General features: G+C 40.3%; 1 protein-coding gene across 3 annotated transcripts in view; it reads right to left on the reverse strand.

The window, feature by feature from the left end:
* Arhgap18 (Rho GTPase activating protein 18) overlaps positions 1-18,309 on the reverse strand; it is a 214,178-nt gene that overhangs the window by 47,057 nt on the left and 148,812 nt on the right. For all 3 annotated transcript variants that reach the window (XM_028877380.2, XM_028877379.2, XM_037200411.1), the window contains exons 3-5: positions 16,793-17,028; positions 12,995-13,058; positions 6,960-7,138 (exon numbers count right to left, since the gene is read on the reverse strand). In XM_028877380.2, coding sequence (XP_028733213.1) covers positions 6,960-7,138; positions 12,995-13,058; positions 16,793-17,028 — 479 coding nt within the window. The remainder of the gene's footprint in view (positions 1-6,959; positions 7,139-12,994; positions 13,059-16,792; positions 17,029-18,309) is intronic.

The raw sequence follows: 18,309 nt of genomic DNA on the forward strand, positions 1-18,309 counted from the left end.
CCCCCCCCCAAAAAAAAAAAATCATTTGAAAATGTTTTTGGTTTTGTTTTTCCTGCATGGTATGGTCAGGAAAGAAAAAAGTAATAATAAGGATAATACTTGATACATGGTAGCTCAGTATATTCTGCAAAAATTCCACCGGGATAAGAATCAGGGCATATTATAGGTGTGGAGAAACAGACTTTTAGAGAGACTCAAGCCTGGCTGCATAGACAATGGACATCATTCTCTGATGGTCCCTGTCTGCTTTTGTTGCCTGAAAGTTCAGGCAACTTTCCGGTTCTGCTCAACTTCCTCATCCTTAGGCAGGGAGGGAACAGTGCCTGTTGATGCAGGACAGGGAGACCATCAAAGGCAGGGTAGGCTACCTCTAGATCACCTCTCCAGCCCCAGGATCTCTGGCTCAGCATGCTGCAGGTGCTCTCCCACAGTCTAGTGAAGGATGAAGACACACACCCCACACAGAGAGGACAACCATGGGAAGCACTACACCAGTGGGTTGGTTTGTTTGTTTAGTTGGTTGGTTTTTTGTTTTGTTTTTTTGGTGTTGATTGACACAGGGTCTCTCTTAGCAGCCCAGGAAAAAACAACAACAACACAAACAACAACACAAAAAACCTCATATTCAATATCCTCCAGCCTCTACCTGCCACATAGAGGATTTTAGTAGTATGCTCCTGTTCGCTGCATTCACTCTTACTCATCTTCTTCTGTGTTCCCTGATAGTCTGTCATATTTCCTGAGCTTTCACTGGTTAAAGGCAGGGGTGGACCTTGCACATGCTAGGCAAATAACCTGTCCTTGAGCACACCATCAGTCAGCCCTGAGCTTTACTTCTTAAAACCCACATAAAACATGACCTATTTCCTTCACACATGGCTCTGTGTGTGCGTCTGCTAATGGCTTTATTTCCAGAATGGTTGAACCAACCCTATCTAGCCATTTACATGTTTAAAAAAAAAAAACAGTTCAAGTGTTTCATTAAAATCAGTTGCTTTGGGTCTAATAAGCCATGTAATATAATTACCTAAAAGTATTACCCAAGGTAAATGTTTAGAGAAACCTGAAATGTTATTAGTGCAAACATTTCATTTACCTAGCAATATATGTCATGAGCTTGTTTATTTATTTATTTAAACATTGTGCTTAATAAAGGAGTTGGTTCTTTATCCCAATGTTTAATTCATAGCAGCTGTTTTAAATATTTATGAAGTTTCCTGTCATTTTGTGTGTGTGTGTGTGTGTGTGTACTGGATGCTTCATTTCCTTGGCTGACAAAAAACAGTGAAATTTCAGTAAGAGTAAAGTGCCTTACCTTTGGAAGAATGTATTTTTTTTTTTTTTAGAAAAGAACTAAAATTTTTCCCAAATGCATAAGGTTGTTCAAGCTTTATACAACATAAACTAGTGAGATTGTTCTCTCCAACTGTACCCCTCTTTTGTGGGCTGTGAAGTACAGCAGGTGGTGGGGGTGTCCTAGAGACTTTATTAGTAATGTTGAAGTCGAATCTTTTACTCACTAACCACTCCCACTCTTGAGTCAAGTCAGACATCAAAAGCAGAAAATGCTCAGAGTCCAGCCCTAGCATGTTACATCATCTCTCTAACTTGTTTGCACATTTAAAAACGAGGGATGATAGCATCTTTCTCCAAAGGTCCCTCCAGAAATGAGTAGCAGTTACAGAGCACCTTGCCTGGACTATGACATGCACACAATGCACACAATGTAGCTACGTTTGTAGACGGCTGCACCTTGAAAGATATTGAACGTAATCTCCAAGTGTAAGAGAAGCAACGTGAATCCACTGTGAGACCATAAAGAATTTACAAAGACTGCTCAATGCTGCAGGAATAGGGGTGTGAATGAGAAATGAGGTCAGCGAGAGCAGCTCATTACCTACAGCCCACTGTTTATTTCCAGGGGAAGGGAAGTGTAGCAACAAAATGGAACTTTAGGGCTCTATCTGTTTAGACACCTGCTTCAACGTGGCGCCAGCAAATACTCATTTCATCAACCATGTTATGGACTTATGGGAATGTTACAACATGCCCATAGAAGGCATTTCTGAACCATGGTTATAGAGAGGGACAGGTACACGCAGATGAAAACCAAATGCAGAGATGATCACCAGTCACCATAACTATGGTACTGGTCATTGAAAAGGCACTTTCAAATATTTTATAGACTTGAGTTCAGAGTCCAGCAAAACTGAATTGAAAAGTGAGCTGTTAAGCTAAACACAAGGCAGCCAGAGGTTTCCCAGGTAAGCATGAAACAGCACATGGTGGGGGGAAGGGAGAGTTATTGTATAACTTGGGCACAACATGAACAAAATCAAGAAGGTAGTCAATCACAAATTAACTTGGTAGGAAAAAATGAATGACAGACCAAGTTTTGTTTCTAAAACCTTCAATCGGAGATTACATTTCACTTTATTGTTTAGGGAGTCAACCTAAAAAATGCTGCTTCTATTTTGTTTAATTAGTGCCTCCCTCCTGCAGTTTCAAGGATTTCCATCTTCTGTGATGAGGACTGTCACATGCTGAGAGTTTTATTCTTCCTAAGGAGAATCTGGGAGTGTGGATCACTGCTTTATGCCAAATCTTGAAAACTCCTTTACTTTCCCCATTAGGCACTGAAAACAGATCCCTCAAAATTTATGAGAAAGCCTGGAAACAACCAGATGTCTATCACTAAGGGACTGCTTCAATAAATCATGATGCATCCTCACAGTAGAGAAGTGTGCATCCAGAAAAAGAAATGGAAAGTATGTCTTTGTATTATTATGTTAGGGTCTCTGAAAAATAGTTAAAATAAAACAAAGATGGAGAAAAATGGGAACAGTGGGTTAATATCTATAGAAAAATGAATAGATAAGACAGAGTATCAAAATAAAGATGGTTCTCAGGGGCAAGAAAAATGGTTCTGGTTAAGAGCATTTGCTGTTCTTGCAGGAGATGCAGGTGTGGTTCTCAGCACCCACATCTGGGATGTTGGCTCATAGCCACCTATATCTCCAGCTTCAGGGGATCTAACACCCTCTTCTGACTTGTGTAGGCACCAGGCACACGCAAGGTGCACACACATTCATGCATGCCAAACACTAGTCAGATAAAAATATAAATAAATATTTTAAAATTTGAAAAAGAAATTAAAAAGGAGTCTCTAAAAGGAAAGCCTGAACAGGGTGGTCGGTCAAAGATAAAGGCTAAACTTGCTTTACTTTGATTTATATTTGCCTTTTGGGTCATATAACTATTTCACAGTCTTACAGAATAAAATGATACTTCAAAAAGAGCAACCTTTAAAAATGGAGAATAAGCCAAAGCAAATGAACCCCATCAGATACACAGTTGGCAGCTTAAGCACGCAGAGAATAACCACCCTAAAAAAGCTGCAGCTCAGTAACTTTGCTGTATCAAGTCCCCTCTGCCATATATCCCAAGGACACAAAGGACTGGAGAGAAGCAACTTTCAATCATCCTGAAGCACTCGCTCTGAGTGTGGTCACCACTGGCATTCTGAGAACATCACACATTAATGTAGACTAAACAAACAAGTGGGTTTCTGACATCGGAACACTGTCACCTGCCATGTCCTAAGAACTATGCTTCTCAGCATGGGAGAAAGAAGAGAATAATCTACATCTCCACTGCAAAGGGCTCCCACATGATAACCAGACCCAGAAAACTGAACACTCCTAGGGTATTGGCCACAGGCATCAATCTCTACTTCTACTAAATGGAACTATGAATGCTAAAAAAAGAAAAAAAAAGACACTAAGTCTTGAGCAGGAAATACACTAGATAAGCCCAGCGAGATTTTCCTATGGTATCATGAGACATGTATGAACCCATAGGTTAAGACGCCATTTTTATAAACACACTGACACGAGCTGATCACTGACAACAGATGCCAAGAAAGAAAAAATTAAATTTTGAAAACTTATGTAAATGGAGACCGTAACCATTTTGATAACTGTTTTCTTAAAGGAAATGTGTAGAATAATAAATGAAAAAGAAGAAACTATTAGAACCTCATCCTTTTGGATCATTAATAAATTAATGGAATCAGGTATGGCTCTGAACCACAGCTTTAATCAGACAAAAAAAAAAAAGATAGCCAGATAATCCCCAGTAGAGAACACAAAACAGCATACCTAAAGTATCTAGACCAAATCAAAACAAACAACCAGGAATTAAATCCGATAGAACTAATGTCAACAACTGATGTATAAATACATAGAAGATGTGGAACTAACTATACTATGGGGACAGAATGAGTCAGAGGGTGGGACTCACCCGAATTTAATTACAAGGCTCTTTCAAGAAGCTTTGAGGACACGGCTGGAAGATGGTACAGCAGACACAGCACTTGCTACACGAGAGAGAGGACCAGAGTTTGGATCCCTGTGTGTGCATGTGCGTGCGCATGTGCTCGTGTGTGTGTGTGTGTGTGTGTGTGTGTGTGTGTGTGTGTGTGTGTGTGTGTGTAAGTAAGGGCTGCCTGTAATCCAAGTCCCCGAAGACAAAAGACATGGATTCCTGACAAGATGGCTGGCCAGATTAGCTGCTTCAGCAAGCCCTGGGTTTGCTTCAAAGACCCTGTAGCAGGAATAAGAAGTACTGTGAAAGAGAGATTGGAGATGATTCCTAATGTCTACCCTCGGGCCTCCACATGCACACACTTGTACACATATACATGTGCCCACACATACATGAGCATGTGCATACATGTGCCACACATAGGCAACTTAGTGAACTTAATGAACTTAGAAGTAGTGATGGGACATAAAATGACAAAAGATGGGTGGGGAGAGAATGGGAAAGTAAAAAAAACAAGAGAGAGAGTCGAGGTACATGGGAAAGCAGAAGAGGAAATAGAGGAGTGGAGGGTGGGGGCAGGGAGTGAGGGAAAGATGGAGAGCCTGAGTGTCATATCAGCCAAATTCAAGGCACAGATTTTATCTGGAGCCTGGCTCCAAACAGTTTCTCAAACTGCAGAAACAATCATGGTAACTAATATACAATTTGAAGTTTGAAAACTGGCTATTTGAGATTAAAACACCCAGTTTAAATGTATTTTAAAGGTATAAAAAGGATAACATGGGTGTGCAGTTTTTAAAACCTCTGTTTTTGTTTTGTTGTTAGCAATATAAACCTTTACAGATGATAATCAAAATTCAGACATGTGTCTCAACATAACCCAGATAAGGAAACTGGACAGAGTTACGGAGGGGTCCAGGCCAGCCGTGTGAGGTCGAGGCTGAGAGGTAAGTACTTAGAAGTTTGTCATATTTTTTTTTGTCATATTTTAGCTTTTGCTTTAGAATGTATGAAAAAAAAAATGCAAGACATTCACAGCAAAGGGAACACTCTGTACAGAAGGCCCAGGTCCTAAATACCATTTGCTGCTAAAAGGAACATGTTTCTTTAAGAAACGGCTGCTTTCAAGTCCAAGAGGGAGAAAATGACAAGGTGAGCCTGGAACGTCCTGTACTGGAGAACGAAGAAGAAAAAGGATAAAGAGGGCATGATGAAACAGCCTGGGAGCCAGCTGCAGGCCCCCACCGGGCAAGGCGGCCTAGGCGACGTAACTCTGACCATCAAAGCCAAATGATGGTATCTATAAAATGCTTAAGGAAAAAAGTCAGCAGGTCTACAGTGGCGCTGCAAAGCCAAAAAGAGAAGGGGAGCTACCAATTACTGAGGAACGCTGCTGTCCACTGATGTGGAAGGGACAACGGGATTAGGAAATCGATGTTTCTCAAAGCCCAGCTTTGTGACTGCTCCAGAGAAGGATAAAATGGAAACCAAACTACGGCACAGGAAGGGATAAAATAGGATGGTCCCCAATTCAAGGACGGGTCTAGCATAAATTATAGGCAAGAAAGGCATCTTCACATCATGAGAACTAGGGAGCACCTCCCTTAGCCAACTCAGTAACAAAACTTGCATCATAGAGAGGAGCTCGTATCACTTCAGAGGGACAGTGGGTTCAATTCAATGTTTAACTTGTCTCTAATCATCATGAAAGGATCAGACAAGTTTTTTAATGTTATGAACTCTTTTTATAATGTTTTTAAAAACGTGGACAAAAGAAAAAGGAGGAGTCTCAATTCAAGCAACCCAGAAAGAGAGGGAAACGAATGCAATGTATACTCCCCATTCGAATCTCAACAGGGTGTGAAGAATGGAGATGCTAATGCGGACAGTCTGTGACAACTCCTGAGGTTTTCATGGTTGTCTGTTAAATGTTAACCATGACTTTAGAATCTAACTTTTTAAGTCTTAAGACTGTCTCCTTTTTTTTTTTTTTTGAGACAGGGTTTCTCTGTGTAGCTTTGCGCCTTTCCTGGGACTCACTTGGTAGCCCAGGCTGGCCTCGAACTCACAGAGATCCGCCTGCCTCTGCCTCCCGAGTGCTGGGATTAAAGGCGTGCGCCACCACCGCCCGGCTGACTGTCTCCTTTTTATTTATTTTAGTTTTTAAAAAATGTTTATTTTTACGTGTATATAGTGCTTTTCCTGCATGTGTGTCTGTATACCTGATACCACATGCCTGGTGCCCACAGATATCAGAAGAGAGAATCAGAGTCCCTGGAACCGGAGTTACATGACTGTGAGCAGCCATGTAGGTGCTGGGAATCCAACCCGGACCCTCACAGAGCAGCCAGTGTTCCTAATCACTGGGCTATCGCTCCAGTTCCAACTGTTTTGAACGGTCCTTGAAAAATCTCGAAATACAAAGTGAATATGTACTTGTTAGAACAGTATATATACAGATAGACAGATATAGAAAGATAGGTTAGGAAAATGTTAATAACTTGAATCAACTGTTGATGGCAATGTAATAATTGCTGTTATTCTTTCAACTTTCCTGTGGCTTCTAAATTTTAAAAATGCAAAGCTCATTCCAAAGACATTCTTTGAGAGGTATCTGAATGTGTGATACATACAGGCAATGAGGCATCATTGCCTCTCATCTTCTGCATCCTCTCCTTGCTGAGTTCTTTCTGATTGACAGCTTGCTCCGCAAAGGACACCTCCAGGTTGATGTCTGTTTCAGGGGCAGGTGTGTCCTCCGGCACCCGTGGGATCAGCTCCTTGTTATCAACAGCCCCACTGGATCCCTGGTCTAGGAGAAAAAAGACAATTCAACTCCATGCCTTTTATTTAAAAACCTTCAAATATATTAACAAGACCCGTGGGGAAGAGTATCCCTTACTCAGGGAAACAATTTATTTTCATAAAATGTCTACACAAGGAATTGTACCCATGGTTCATGGTTTAAAAGCTGGGAGATGGGGATGACCAGCAAACCAGGCTTCAACTGTGGATTCTTTGTGATCACAGGTTTTTGACTGGGTACAAATTCAAACCCTACTAGAAGGCTCAAACTCAACAGAAAGTCTCATAAAGCTTAGTGGATGCAACTATTTTTTCTTCCACATTGAGGAACTTAGAAGCAGGCGCATGAGAAGAGAGCGTTCTTGTAACCTCCGCCTGGTGCCTTTGCTTTAACTTCTTCGGAGTGGAACACATCCAGGGGCAGACCTCCTCCACACCTTGGAATGTTACCTGTGTACCACGGTCAAAATTCCAAAACAGAAGCTGGTGCCAACCACTCATCGCTCTGAAAGTCGGATCTGGAGGCACCTGGTACGAGAACCGACAGGCTCGGTACCCAATTCTATCCAAGAACATAAAGATCCCTTCTACCCTGAGTCAAACAAGCTGTGGAGATTTGCATCAACATTTTCAAACTTTGTTTTGGCTTTTTCATTTCATGCTGGTCCTCTAGGAAATAATTAACGTTGAATTTTTTTTTTCTTTGATAGAAACAACAGCTACAAGGATGGAAGAAAACACTTCCAAATTTCCTTGGTAATTTTTTGGCTCTTGTACATCTCACTTTAGAAAAGGCCTGGCATGAACACTGAGGTTCTTTTCACTGCTGACACTTGATTCAGAGTAGGATGCTGTGAGCTGAAAAAGGGGCAGACTGACATGGTGGCTTGTGACTCCAGCACGTAGGAGGTAAGAAACCAGGAGTCCAAGGTCATTTTCAACTGCACAGTGAGTTTGAGGCCACGGGAGCTATGAGAACCCAACTTCAAAAGCAAAAATAGGATTGGTGAGGTGGTTCAGAGGGCAAGGGCGTTGCCATAGAAGCCTCACAACTTGAGTTTTATCCCTGGGCCCCACAGTGAAGGAAAGAAGCAACTCCTGAAGGTTGTTCTCTGGCTTCTACATGTATATCATAGCATGTGCACACCTACACACACACACACACACACCATACATAGATACATAATAGTAAATACATTTAAATAAATAAATAAACTCCAAATGAATAAGCAAAGCGATACTTGGGCATGGGCATGATGCATACCTCCAATCCAAATAGTGAGTTAATTTCCTGACTGAGCAAATGAAGCCTTGTCTCAAAAAATAAAAAACAATAAAAAATAAATTAAAAAAGCAAAAAACGATGCCTTATATGGTTATCTACTAATAATGTGCAACAAAATGACAGAAGATGAAGTTAGTTTTAAAAAAAATCTAATAAGTACACGTCAGAAATCCAGAGGTGTACTGTTGCTGAGCCTACTGTTCAGAGGTATTTTTGTCATTGGTTAATATAAAACAAAAATCTTTGTTTTGATCAAAATAAAATTAAGAATTCAATAGGAATCTAGTCTTATTCATTCCCACTGAACAAGCAGAATGAGCTTCATGAGCACGTGGCCGTGCAGATCTGTGGGGCTCTTAACTCAAAGGGGTCTCGTCTTTCTTTAATGTTTCCTATGGCCAAATTGAAACTTACAAAAAGCCTAGATTTTCAGCATGAGCCACCCCAGCTAGCTCTCAGACAATCTTTCAGTTAGGCAAGCAAGCAAATATGTACCTGTGTTACACCCCCAAATAAAAATGAACTGCAATCTCAATGATGGTATTATCTGTTGCCATCTAAGCTATATTTGTGTTTTTCAACAGTCTATGACAATTTTTAGTAGAATACTTAATAACTTTTATGATTAATTTTAAAATTATCATAAATGTCAAAACAAAAAATTAATTTTATTTTCCCATTAGTTTATATGGTTATACATTTTGCTGTGAATACATTATTGGTTTCCTAGGAAACAATTCAATGAGAAAAAAAATGATTAGTCATTTTTGTAAATTAGAAGGTACGTTCAGCGGCTGGATGTTGGTGGACAAGAATTTAAAAACGATTCTCTTCAATGCTTCTATGTCAGTTACAATAACCACCTCCTCCTCATGCATACCCAAATAAATATGCTGTACTGAATTCAAAACTGAGCCACTCAGAACAGATTTAAAACAAATTGATTTCCTCCAGAAAATACGACAACAAGAACAAAAAATACAAAATACACAGTTGCAATGTAAAATCAAGTTCAGGCAGGGAGGAGATAAAATCAGTGTGGGGGGGGGAGAGGGGAGGGGCTGGGCACTGCTAGGGGACCAACAGTAACCTGGCTAAGAAAAATGATGGACTCATCATTTTCATGTGCTATGGAATAATCCTTCTGTATACTGTGAATATGTATTACTTCCACTGCTTAAAAGTAAAGCTGATTGGCCTATAGCAAGGTAGGATACAGTTAGGCGGGACAATCAAACTGAGGACTCAGATGAAGAAGGGCAAAGTCATCCCAAGATGGCGAACTGCCAAAGAAACAAGGTGCTAGAGGACAGAAAAAGACATGAGCCACGTGGCAATATACAGATTAATAGAAATGGGTTCATTTAAATGTAAGAGCTGGTTAGCAATAAGCCTAAGCTGTGGGCTGAGTATTTTGTAATTAATATAAGCTTTTGTGTGTTTATTTGGGACCGGATGGTCGGGGCAGGAAAACTTCACCTGTTTACCCTCATATAGAGAAGTTAAAGGAAAATATTGAGGCAAATTTCTTGCTTGTTAAGGCCACAAGTGCTATTTTCCTCTCTCTCTCCCCCCCCTCTCTCTTTGTGTGTGTTTGTTTGTTTGTGCAAGTGGACTCACAGATGTGTGTACATGCATGTGGAGGTTAGAGAAAAACCTCAGATGCCAATCATCCAGCATTGTCCACTTTACTCTTGAGACAAGTGGCCTAGGGCCATTGCATTGGCCTAGAGCTCAACAAGTATGCTAATCTGGCTGGGCAGCAAACCTCGGCATCCATCTGTTTAAAGTTCCCAGTGCTGGGATTACAAACATTTGTATGTGTGGCTTTTTCACACAGGTCCCAGGAATCATACCCAGGTCCTTGCATGCTTACAAGGCAAGCATTTACCTCACAAGCACTTAACTGATCAAACCACCTCTAGCCCTTTCTTCTGATTTTGAAGAACACAGTACGTTTCAGTTATAATTACTTTTTAGAAATTGTCCAGCTGTCCAAAATATACAGAAATATCTTTAGTTTTCTTCTCTCATGGAAACCAAAATCAAAAATATACAAACCAATATGACAATGTTAAATTATTAACATATTAATATTTCTAAGTAAATACAAATAGTGGGCTTTTCACAAGAGGTATGATTTTATGAAGAGTGAAAAAAGTGGGTTAATGTGAAATGTGTCAATACTTTCAAAGTCTATTATTTTTTAGTTTGAAATTGTTTTGTAAATTTTTTAAAATTTTATTTGTATTACTGTTTAGTATACATATGTCTCTGTATCACAAGCATGCCAATGAGGATGCTAAATACCCTGCAACTGATGTTATAAATGGTGGTAAGCTGCCTTGTGGGTGCTGGGAATGGGACCAGGGTGCTCTTAACTGCTGAGCCATCTCTCCTGCCCCCAAATAGATAGTTCTGAATGAAATAAAAACTCAAGTGTGGGGAAAACATTTAGATTAGACTGATACTCGTGTTTCGAGATTTTAATCAGAACCAGCCTCCCTTTCCAAACTCCAGATAATGTTTCCATGCATATACATCATGGCTCAGCTTGATTGTCAACTGGGGAAGAGGGAATCTGAATGGAGAAATTGCCTCCATCAGATTGGCCTGTGGGCATGTCTGTGGGGCATTTCCTTGATTGCTAATTGACGTAGAGGGATTCAGCCTACTGTTGGCAGGGCAATCGCTTGGCAGGTGTCCCCAAACTGCATGAGAAACATAGCTTCACATGAACCTGGGAAGAGGCCAATAAGCACCATTGGCCTGTGATCTCTGCGTGAGTTCTTGCCATGGCTTCCCTGGATGATGGGCTGTAAGTCAACCTGTAAGTCAACTCAATTCTTTCCTCCCTCAAGCTGCTCTTGATTAATGTCTTATCACAGCGACTACAACAATAAAACAAACAAAAGCCTAGTATAATTTCTCTCAGAACTTTCCAATGTGTTCAAATCACCATTAGTCCACAGATAAGCAAAAGAGTAGGGCATCCCTAAACAGGTGCAGCCGCAGCTACCTGGAGACATGACTGGCTATACCCAGTCTCCTGGTATTGAGCCTGGCAGCTTGAGTCCTACTGCTCAGGCTTCCAGCAGAAACAGATGTAAATCAGGCCACCAGTTTGTCACATCTCCCTTGCCTGCTGCATTCCCAGCCTGAAAACGCTCATATAATGGACTTGTCTCACAGAACCTTCGTTGATAAAGCCAACATTATGATCTCGGGCAAGAGAGGAAAATGTGAAGAAAGGACAATGTTTTCCTCAATATCTCTTAAACAACTGGCAGTCACTCTTCCCCAAAGCCCAAAGCATATTGACACTGGTACAAAAGATTCGTCTGTCTCTCTGAGGACCTGGCTCTCCAGCAGGCTAGGGCTGGCACAGCCAGACTGCCTGCTGCTTCCGTGTCTGCTGGCACACAGACAGGGGGAAAACCCAACAGCTCATTCTGATACAACACATGTAGCTACAGAGGCGTCCAGAGAAGAGAAAGAAAAAAGTGATTTTATAGAAGTGTGTGTGTATGTGTGTGTGTGTGTGTGTGTGTGTGTGTGTGTGTGTGTGTGTGTGCTCAGACTCATAATGTTCATGTGTACATTGCATGCCTTCATATTTTTAACCAGGGGTACAAGAGAGAAGTACTGAGAAAATTCTGACAAAACTAAGATGATCTATGCTGTCAGATTTCTAAAGCATCCCATACAACCTTGTCCTAATGAGTTATTTCTCAAGGAAAGTTGGGAATGCTTCCCAGTCCTCTAGTTTATCGACATCCACTCCTTGACCTGCCCCTTTAAAGTCGAAGGCAACGCCATTATGCACAGATGCCTCAGACACTAAGATGTGAGAACGTAATAAACACACAGTTCATCTACGTCACTGTTTGTTACGTAACTAGGACTGAATTTTAAGCTCTAATCTAGGACCTTAGCTAAGAACATTTTCCCTTCTTGTAAACACAATAGCTGTAACCATCTTGGTGGTGTCTAATAGAATCCTTGGTACTCATTTTCTTCTAGACACTGAATTTCTAATTCATCTCTGAACTAAGAAATGTTTAATGTGAAAATGCATGAGAAAGAGAATTATAATAAATTTCAAAAAAAAAACTTTTTTTCTTAAAGGTTTCTCTAAACTTCCTGAAAATGAAACCATTTATTGATTTGGAGCTTTTGATTCATGAATGAGGCACTAACTCCACATCCAGGATGCATGGTCTTGGGAACACAGCTTCCTAAGTCTGAATATCAGTTCTCTCATCTGTAAAATGGGTTGAGAGCAGTACCTACCAGGTACAATTCATGAGTCTACTAAATGAAAAAAAAAAAGCTCTACATACTATTTAGGATATGATAAACATTCAGAAAGATATATATATAAATTTGGATCAGATGGAAATACACATAAAAATAATAAAGGGCCCACCCCACGTTCAGAATCATGCATTCACCTATGTTGACCTTACATTAGTATTTTAACAGAAGTTGCTTAATAGAAAGAAGGTGATGTGTTAGAGTTACAGCTGTTTATGGCAGTAATTAAAGGGGACAGTCAAGAGCACGGGTCTGACCTACCGTCTTTTCCTTGGCATTTGTTTTCATTCGTTCTGACTGACTGCGGTTCTGAGCCATCTGGAGACTAAACACAGGAAAGGAGTCACTTAGTCATTTCTAGCTCACAACTAGAGAAAATGGTGTCATAAATAATCCCATCGTACCCTTCAGAGAACAAGAAATGTACTCGGAATTATACAAGTCACAGCGAGGGAACAAATGGCCGTGGTTATAATCAACAGACAATCACCCAACAAGTGTGTGATGACTCATAACAGTAGGTGAGACACATACCAAGCACAATTGGGAACAGGGAAGATGTCAAGAGTGTCCCTGTCATCTGAACCACCACTATCTAGATGAAAGAGCAATGTTAGCAATATCCAGCGATAAGAAGATATATGTGACATAGTAACAACAACAAAAATAAAGTCCAAAATCATGCTTCAACATGAATAAACTCTGAGGATATTATGCTATGTGAAAGGAATCATCACAAAGAACCACATATGTTATGATTCCATGTATATGAAAGAATCTAGAACAGGCAAATCACACAGACCTAAAGATGCATGTTTGCCTGAGTATTCAGGACAATAGAAGTAATTTCTGGTGGATATGAGCTTTCTATGGGCAGAATAATAAAAAACATGTTCTAGTTGATCATGATGGTAGGGAAATAACAGGATTATATATACCTCTTCTGTTATTGGTTTTAAAATATTTTTATTTTAAATAAACCATGACAGGTGGATTCCTAACGCTTTCTGGCTAGCCATTCTAGCTAAATTGGTTAGCTTTGGGTTCAGTGAAAGATTCTACCTCAAAAAGTGTGGTGGAGAGTGATTGAGGAAGACACTCAATGTCAACCTCTGACCTCCATATATGTGTACACACACCCATATGCACTAGCATGCATACACAACATAAGTTGTTTAAAGAAGAAATGATGAATCAAAACTAATTGCCAAGCTGGCAATAAGCACTGACACATTGAAAAGAATTCTTTTCTTTCGATAAAGGGATTGGTGTCATGAGTCATGGCACCTACAAGACGGCCCTTTAGGGGTTGGTGAACATGGTGAGCCAGGACTGACTCTGTCCATGCCTGTAGTCAGACAGCATTTCTTCCTTTTCCAGATAAGGCTCTGGGACAGTTTTAGGGGCGTCAGGAAAGGGCCCCTTGGCCAACCATACAAATAGGCCTATTCAAATGCATTAGTTTTGGTAATCACTCTACTGGATTCCACCTCCACACTTAAAAAAAAAAAAAAAGGTCCTTCTAGTTCCCTCTAAACACAATTAGCCACCAGCTGTTATCCACAAAGGGCTCCTTTCCCTCACCCCCAGTTTGACAAAACTCAGGAGGGCTGGTGCCAATAAGTCATTAACATATGAGTTAGAGGCCTATAGACACACAAGTGACACATGGCATGTGGTGTACCTTAGGTGACAGCCCTACAGCGTTCTCCTTCCCTCTGCCTGTAAGTCTGCAGAGGATCGGCCTCCCATGGCACAGTGAACACAGCCAGGGAGTCTAATTTTACATATAGATATATATTTGGAGTATGTGGTCAGACTGTTTTTGTGAGTAATTGAAGATAGGCACGCAGATGGATACATTTAGGCATTAAATTTCCTGGTGTAAGCTTAAGTATGGACACTGGAAAAGCTGAATACACGTTTATCCCAGAATAGAAGAGCCACAAACAAAGATGGATGCTTAAGGGATGGGCAATGGAAAAACCATCTTCTAAAGGGTAGTGGTATTTCAATTAAAGGTATCCAGCAAAAGAAAACATTATCTTAATATGCGTGTGTTATTCTCTCTTCACGAGACCAGCAGATAATAAAAACCAATTATTTTAGATTCTAAACCACATGGGTTAGACTTTTCCAGAAATTTGCGGAGAAAAAAAAAAGAGTTTATTTTAGCACCAAGCAACAATGTTGTCCTCAAGACTGGCAGGAATCCCCCACCACCTATTTTACAAAGGTTCAGCTCTCTGCCCATTCTTGCTTCTCACTTCCTCTGAGTTTTATAGGTGGGTAAGGCCAGGGAGGAAGCAATGCTTTTTAATTAGGAAGGAAATGTCATATTGTATAGCCTTACCATTCATTTTTCTGTAACGGGAAACCTAGTTCTATCTTTTAGCACTGGTAGATGTCCCAAATAACCACTGGCTAGTAAGCAAGAAAGTAACTTAGACAAGCGCCTGGAGCAATCCAGTGACCCTGAATTCCTGTAACTGGGCTGAGTTTGATCCACAGTTGGCCATGCAAGCAGAATAATAGTCTGTAACTGAAAGGATTTTTGCAGAAGAGTGAAATGACTGAAAAAAGTAAAGGCTCTCTACATAACAACAACCAAAAAAAAGTGCCTTAAATATAAGCTCTTCCATTCTACTTTTTATGAAGAATCATGAAAATTTTATTGCCCTTTGCTTACACTATAAATGGATTCTCAAATTCAGACTGCTTAGCATCAGAGTCATGTTTGGAAGTAGAAATACAGGAGGAGAAAGAACGCTTTAAAGTCAGACAAATTTGAGTTTAGCATCTACGGGACATTGAGCAAGTTACTTAAAGTCTATGAACCCCAGCCATAGGATGGAAACGATAACACCTCACTCATAAGACAGCTGTGTGGCTTCATTGAGATTATGCAGGTGAAGCAGTTAGCTCAGTAGCTGTGGCAGCAATTGCTACTGCTAATGTTGTCATTATACCCATTATTCAAGAATCCTTTCGTTACCCTCCCAATGACTTCACTGAATTTTCTAAACCAGAGCTGATGGGGCCAGAAGGCAAATTTTCTGTGCTCTTAAAAACACCATTTAGTTCAGCTGACTTGTCCTTGTTGGTAGCAAGAATTTAAGTATGATCATTTCAATCCCATGCAAGCTCTTTATTTCCTCATAGATAAGCAATAAATGATTTCCAACTGGCTATTCTGCACAGTGTTTTTCAGGGCCACATGGGTCTACTAATTTTACCACCTCCCTAAAATCTCTTCTTTATTTACTAGTCCTCTGTTTCCACCAGAATCCAGCATCTTCCATGGAAACACTAACCATCTGGGTTAACTCAAATCTATATGCCATGGAAGGTGCCTAGAGTTAGACACACAGAGGATATTCCTTCACATCTCATGGTCCCAAACTTCACAGTTCAGTTTCCACTCCTTTTCTCATACTCCACTTCTACTCATCCTTGGGTGGGTTGAAACTTCAAAGATTTCTTCAGGCAATAATAGATAAGGACCAGGTGGTGGTGGCACACACCTTTATTCCAGGACTCAGGAGGCAGAGGCAAGGGGAATCTTTGTTGAGTTAGAGGCCAGCCTGGTCAACAGAGTGAGTTCCAGGACAACCAGGGCTACAGAGAAAAACCCTGTCTTGAAAAACCAAAAAAAAAAAAAAAAAAAAAAAAAAAAAAAGGATAGGAAATAACCCACCCACCCCTCAATCAAACACTCTATCAGAAACAACCAATGGCAGGCAGGCTGTGTATAAGGCCTCCTCCACCACTCTGTCACAGCCAATAGTGTGGCAGGTACAACCAAATGCCCCCAAAGACTCCATCCTACCTCCCACAGGATTATTGCACTGAATTTGAACTTGCTTAGGTATTTGTCTCACTGGGGTAACTTGTAAAACGGCAAAATTCAAGACCACTGGTTGACTACAAACACAGGGCGTTGACACAGGGTAGATCACAGGTGCTCAATAAGTCTGGAATGACTTGAATGAAACTGGATTGGTCCAGATGACTCCAAGCATTTCATCGTTTGCCTTCATATCAAGTAAAGAATCTTACTTTTTCTCGTGCTTCTCTCTGTTGAGCAAATATGTCTCTGACGTCAGGAATATGGTACTGTTTGTTTTTCTTCCTCAAGGTCTGGGAGACTGTTTCTACCCGCTTCTGAACAGCTGCTGCCTGAGTCCGGGTCAGTGTGGCTAAGAACACGATGCTTTCCTGGGGGTCATCGGCAGACTCTCCAAAAAGATTGGACAACCCAGCCTCTTTGAGCCATTCTTCTTCCAATTCTCCCTCTAAAACAGTTTTGTAAAAGAAGAGAAAGAAAGAGTTTTGAAGTCACGAAGTATGAAAATGTTCGTGTTTTTAGACCACCAGAAACCCTGACTGAAACGCTTCTATTATAACCAAGCCGATGCTGAGAATCATTATCTGAAACTTGGATAACTGCCATCCACTCTGGCCATAGTGATAGCAAATTTTGGGTCAATTTCATATATACTTAATTAAAAATTTTTAAATTGCTTCATATGTAATTAACCTCCACAACTTTCTGCATATTAACTAAAGAGGACGGTACTGTGCTCCTTTTAGAGGCGGGCGGGCGAGCAAGCGAGCCATGAAGAGACAACTTGCTCCAACAGGTGGCACAGGAAGTTGGTGCTGAGAGCACACGTGCAGGCCGAGTTTCTTGGCTTCATTTCAAGGCTCTCTTGGAGTCCAACACTAATCTCTAAAAGGGTTTGTTTTCTCAGTTCTGTGTAGCTAGTGAGGCATATGGCAAGGTAGTGAAAAAAAGATCTGGGCATTGGGGAACTTTTCAATTTCAAATTAAATTTTCTACTTTTTTTTCTCAAATGAGAGAATATAGATATTAAAGAACTTTTAAAAGCACATGGCTTTCAGCAGCAATAACAACCAAAAGAGCTTGTATGTAGACTAATTAAATAACTGAATCAATTGAGAACACAGAACGTGGGGATTCGGCTGTCACTTAAATAGGGTTTCTTCCACATCTGTGATCTCTGCATCTCAATATTCAATGTTCGATATTCATCTCAAATATCCTGGATTGGATATACTGCTAAAAAAAAAAAAATGCGTCTGAGCTGAACATGGGTATGAACTATTTTTGCTTTTTTTTTTTTTTAACCTTTATTTCTTTAGACAGACTATCATTACATAGTTCGGTCAGGCTCTAAATTTTTTACCTCCTACAGCAGACTCCTTCATGCCCTACCAGACATTTAATTTCTTGTCATTCCCTAAAAACAACATTGTATCTATATAATACTTCATGTTGTATCATGTACTATATATAAATACTAGAGCTGGTTTCAAGTATACAAGAGTATGTAAATAGGTTTACACAGATTCTATGCTTTTATAAAAGACATTTTAGCATCTATCTGTTTGTGTGGTCTGGAACTAATCATTCCTAAATATCAAGGGATGCTATATTTTATAAGACCTAATGAAGCTTGTAGAAAAACAGATGGAAAACTAGAATAGAGTCACTTCAAGCACCATGTTTATAGAGAGAAATAAAAAAATAATGGCAGGTCACAAAAGACACA

This window comes from Peromyscus leucopus, chromosome 8a (genome assembly GCF_004664715.2).
Source record: "Peromyscus leucopus breed LL Stock chromosome 8a, UCI_PerLeu_2.1, whole genome shotgun sequence".
Lineage (NCBI taxonomy): Eukaryota > Metazoa > Chordata > Mammalia > Rodentia > Cricetidae > Peromyscus > Peromyscus leucopus.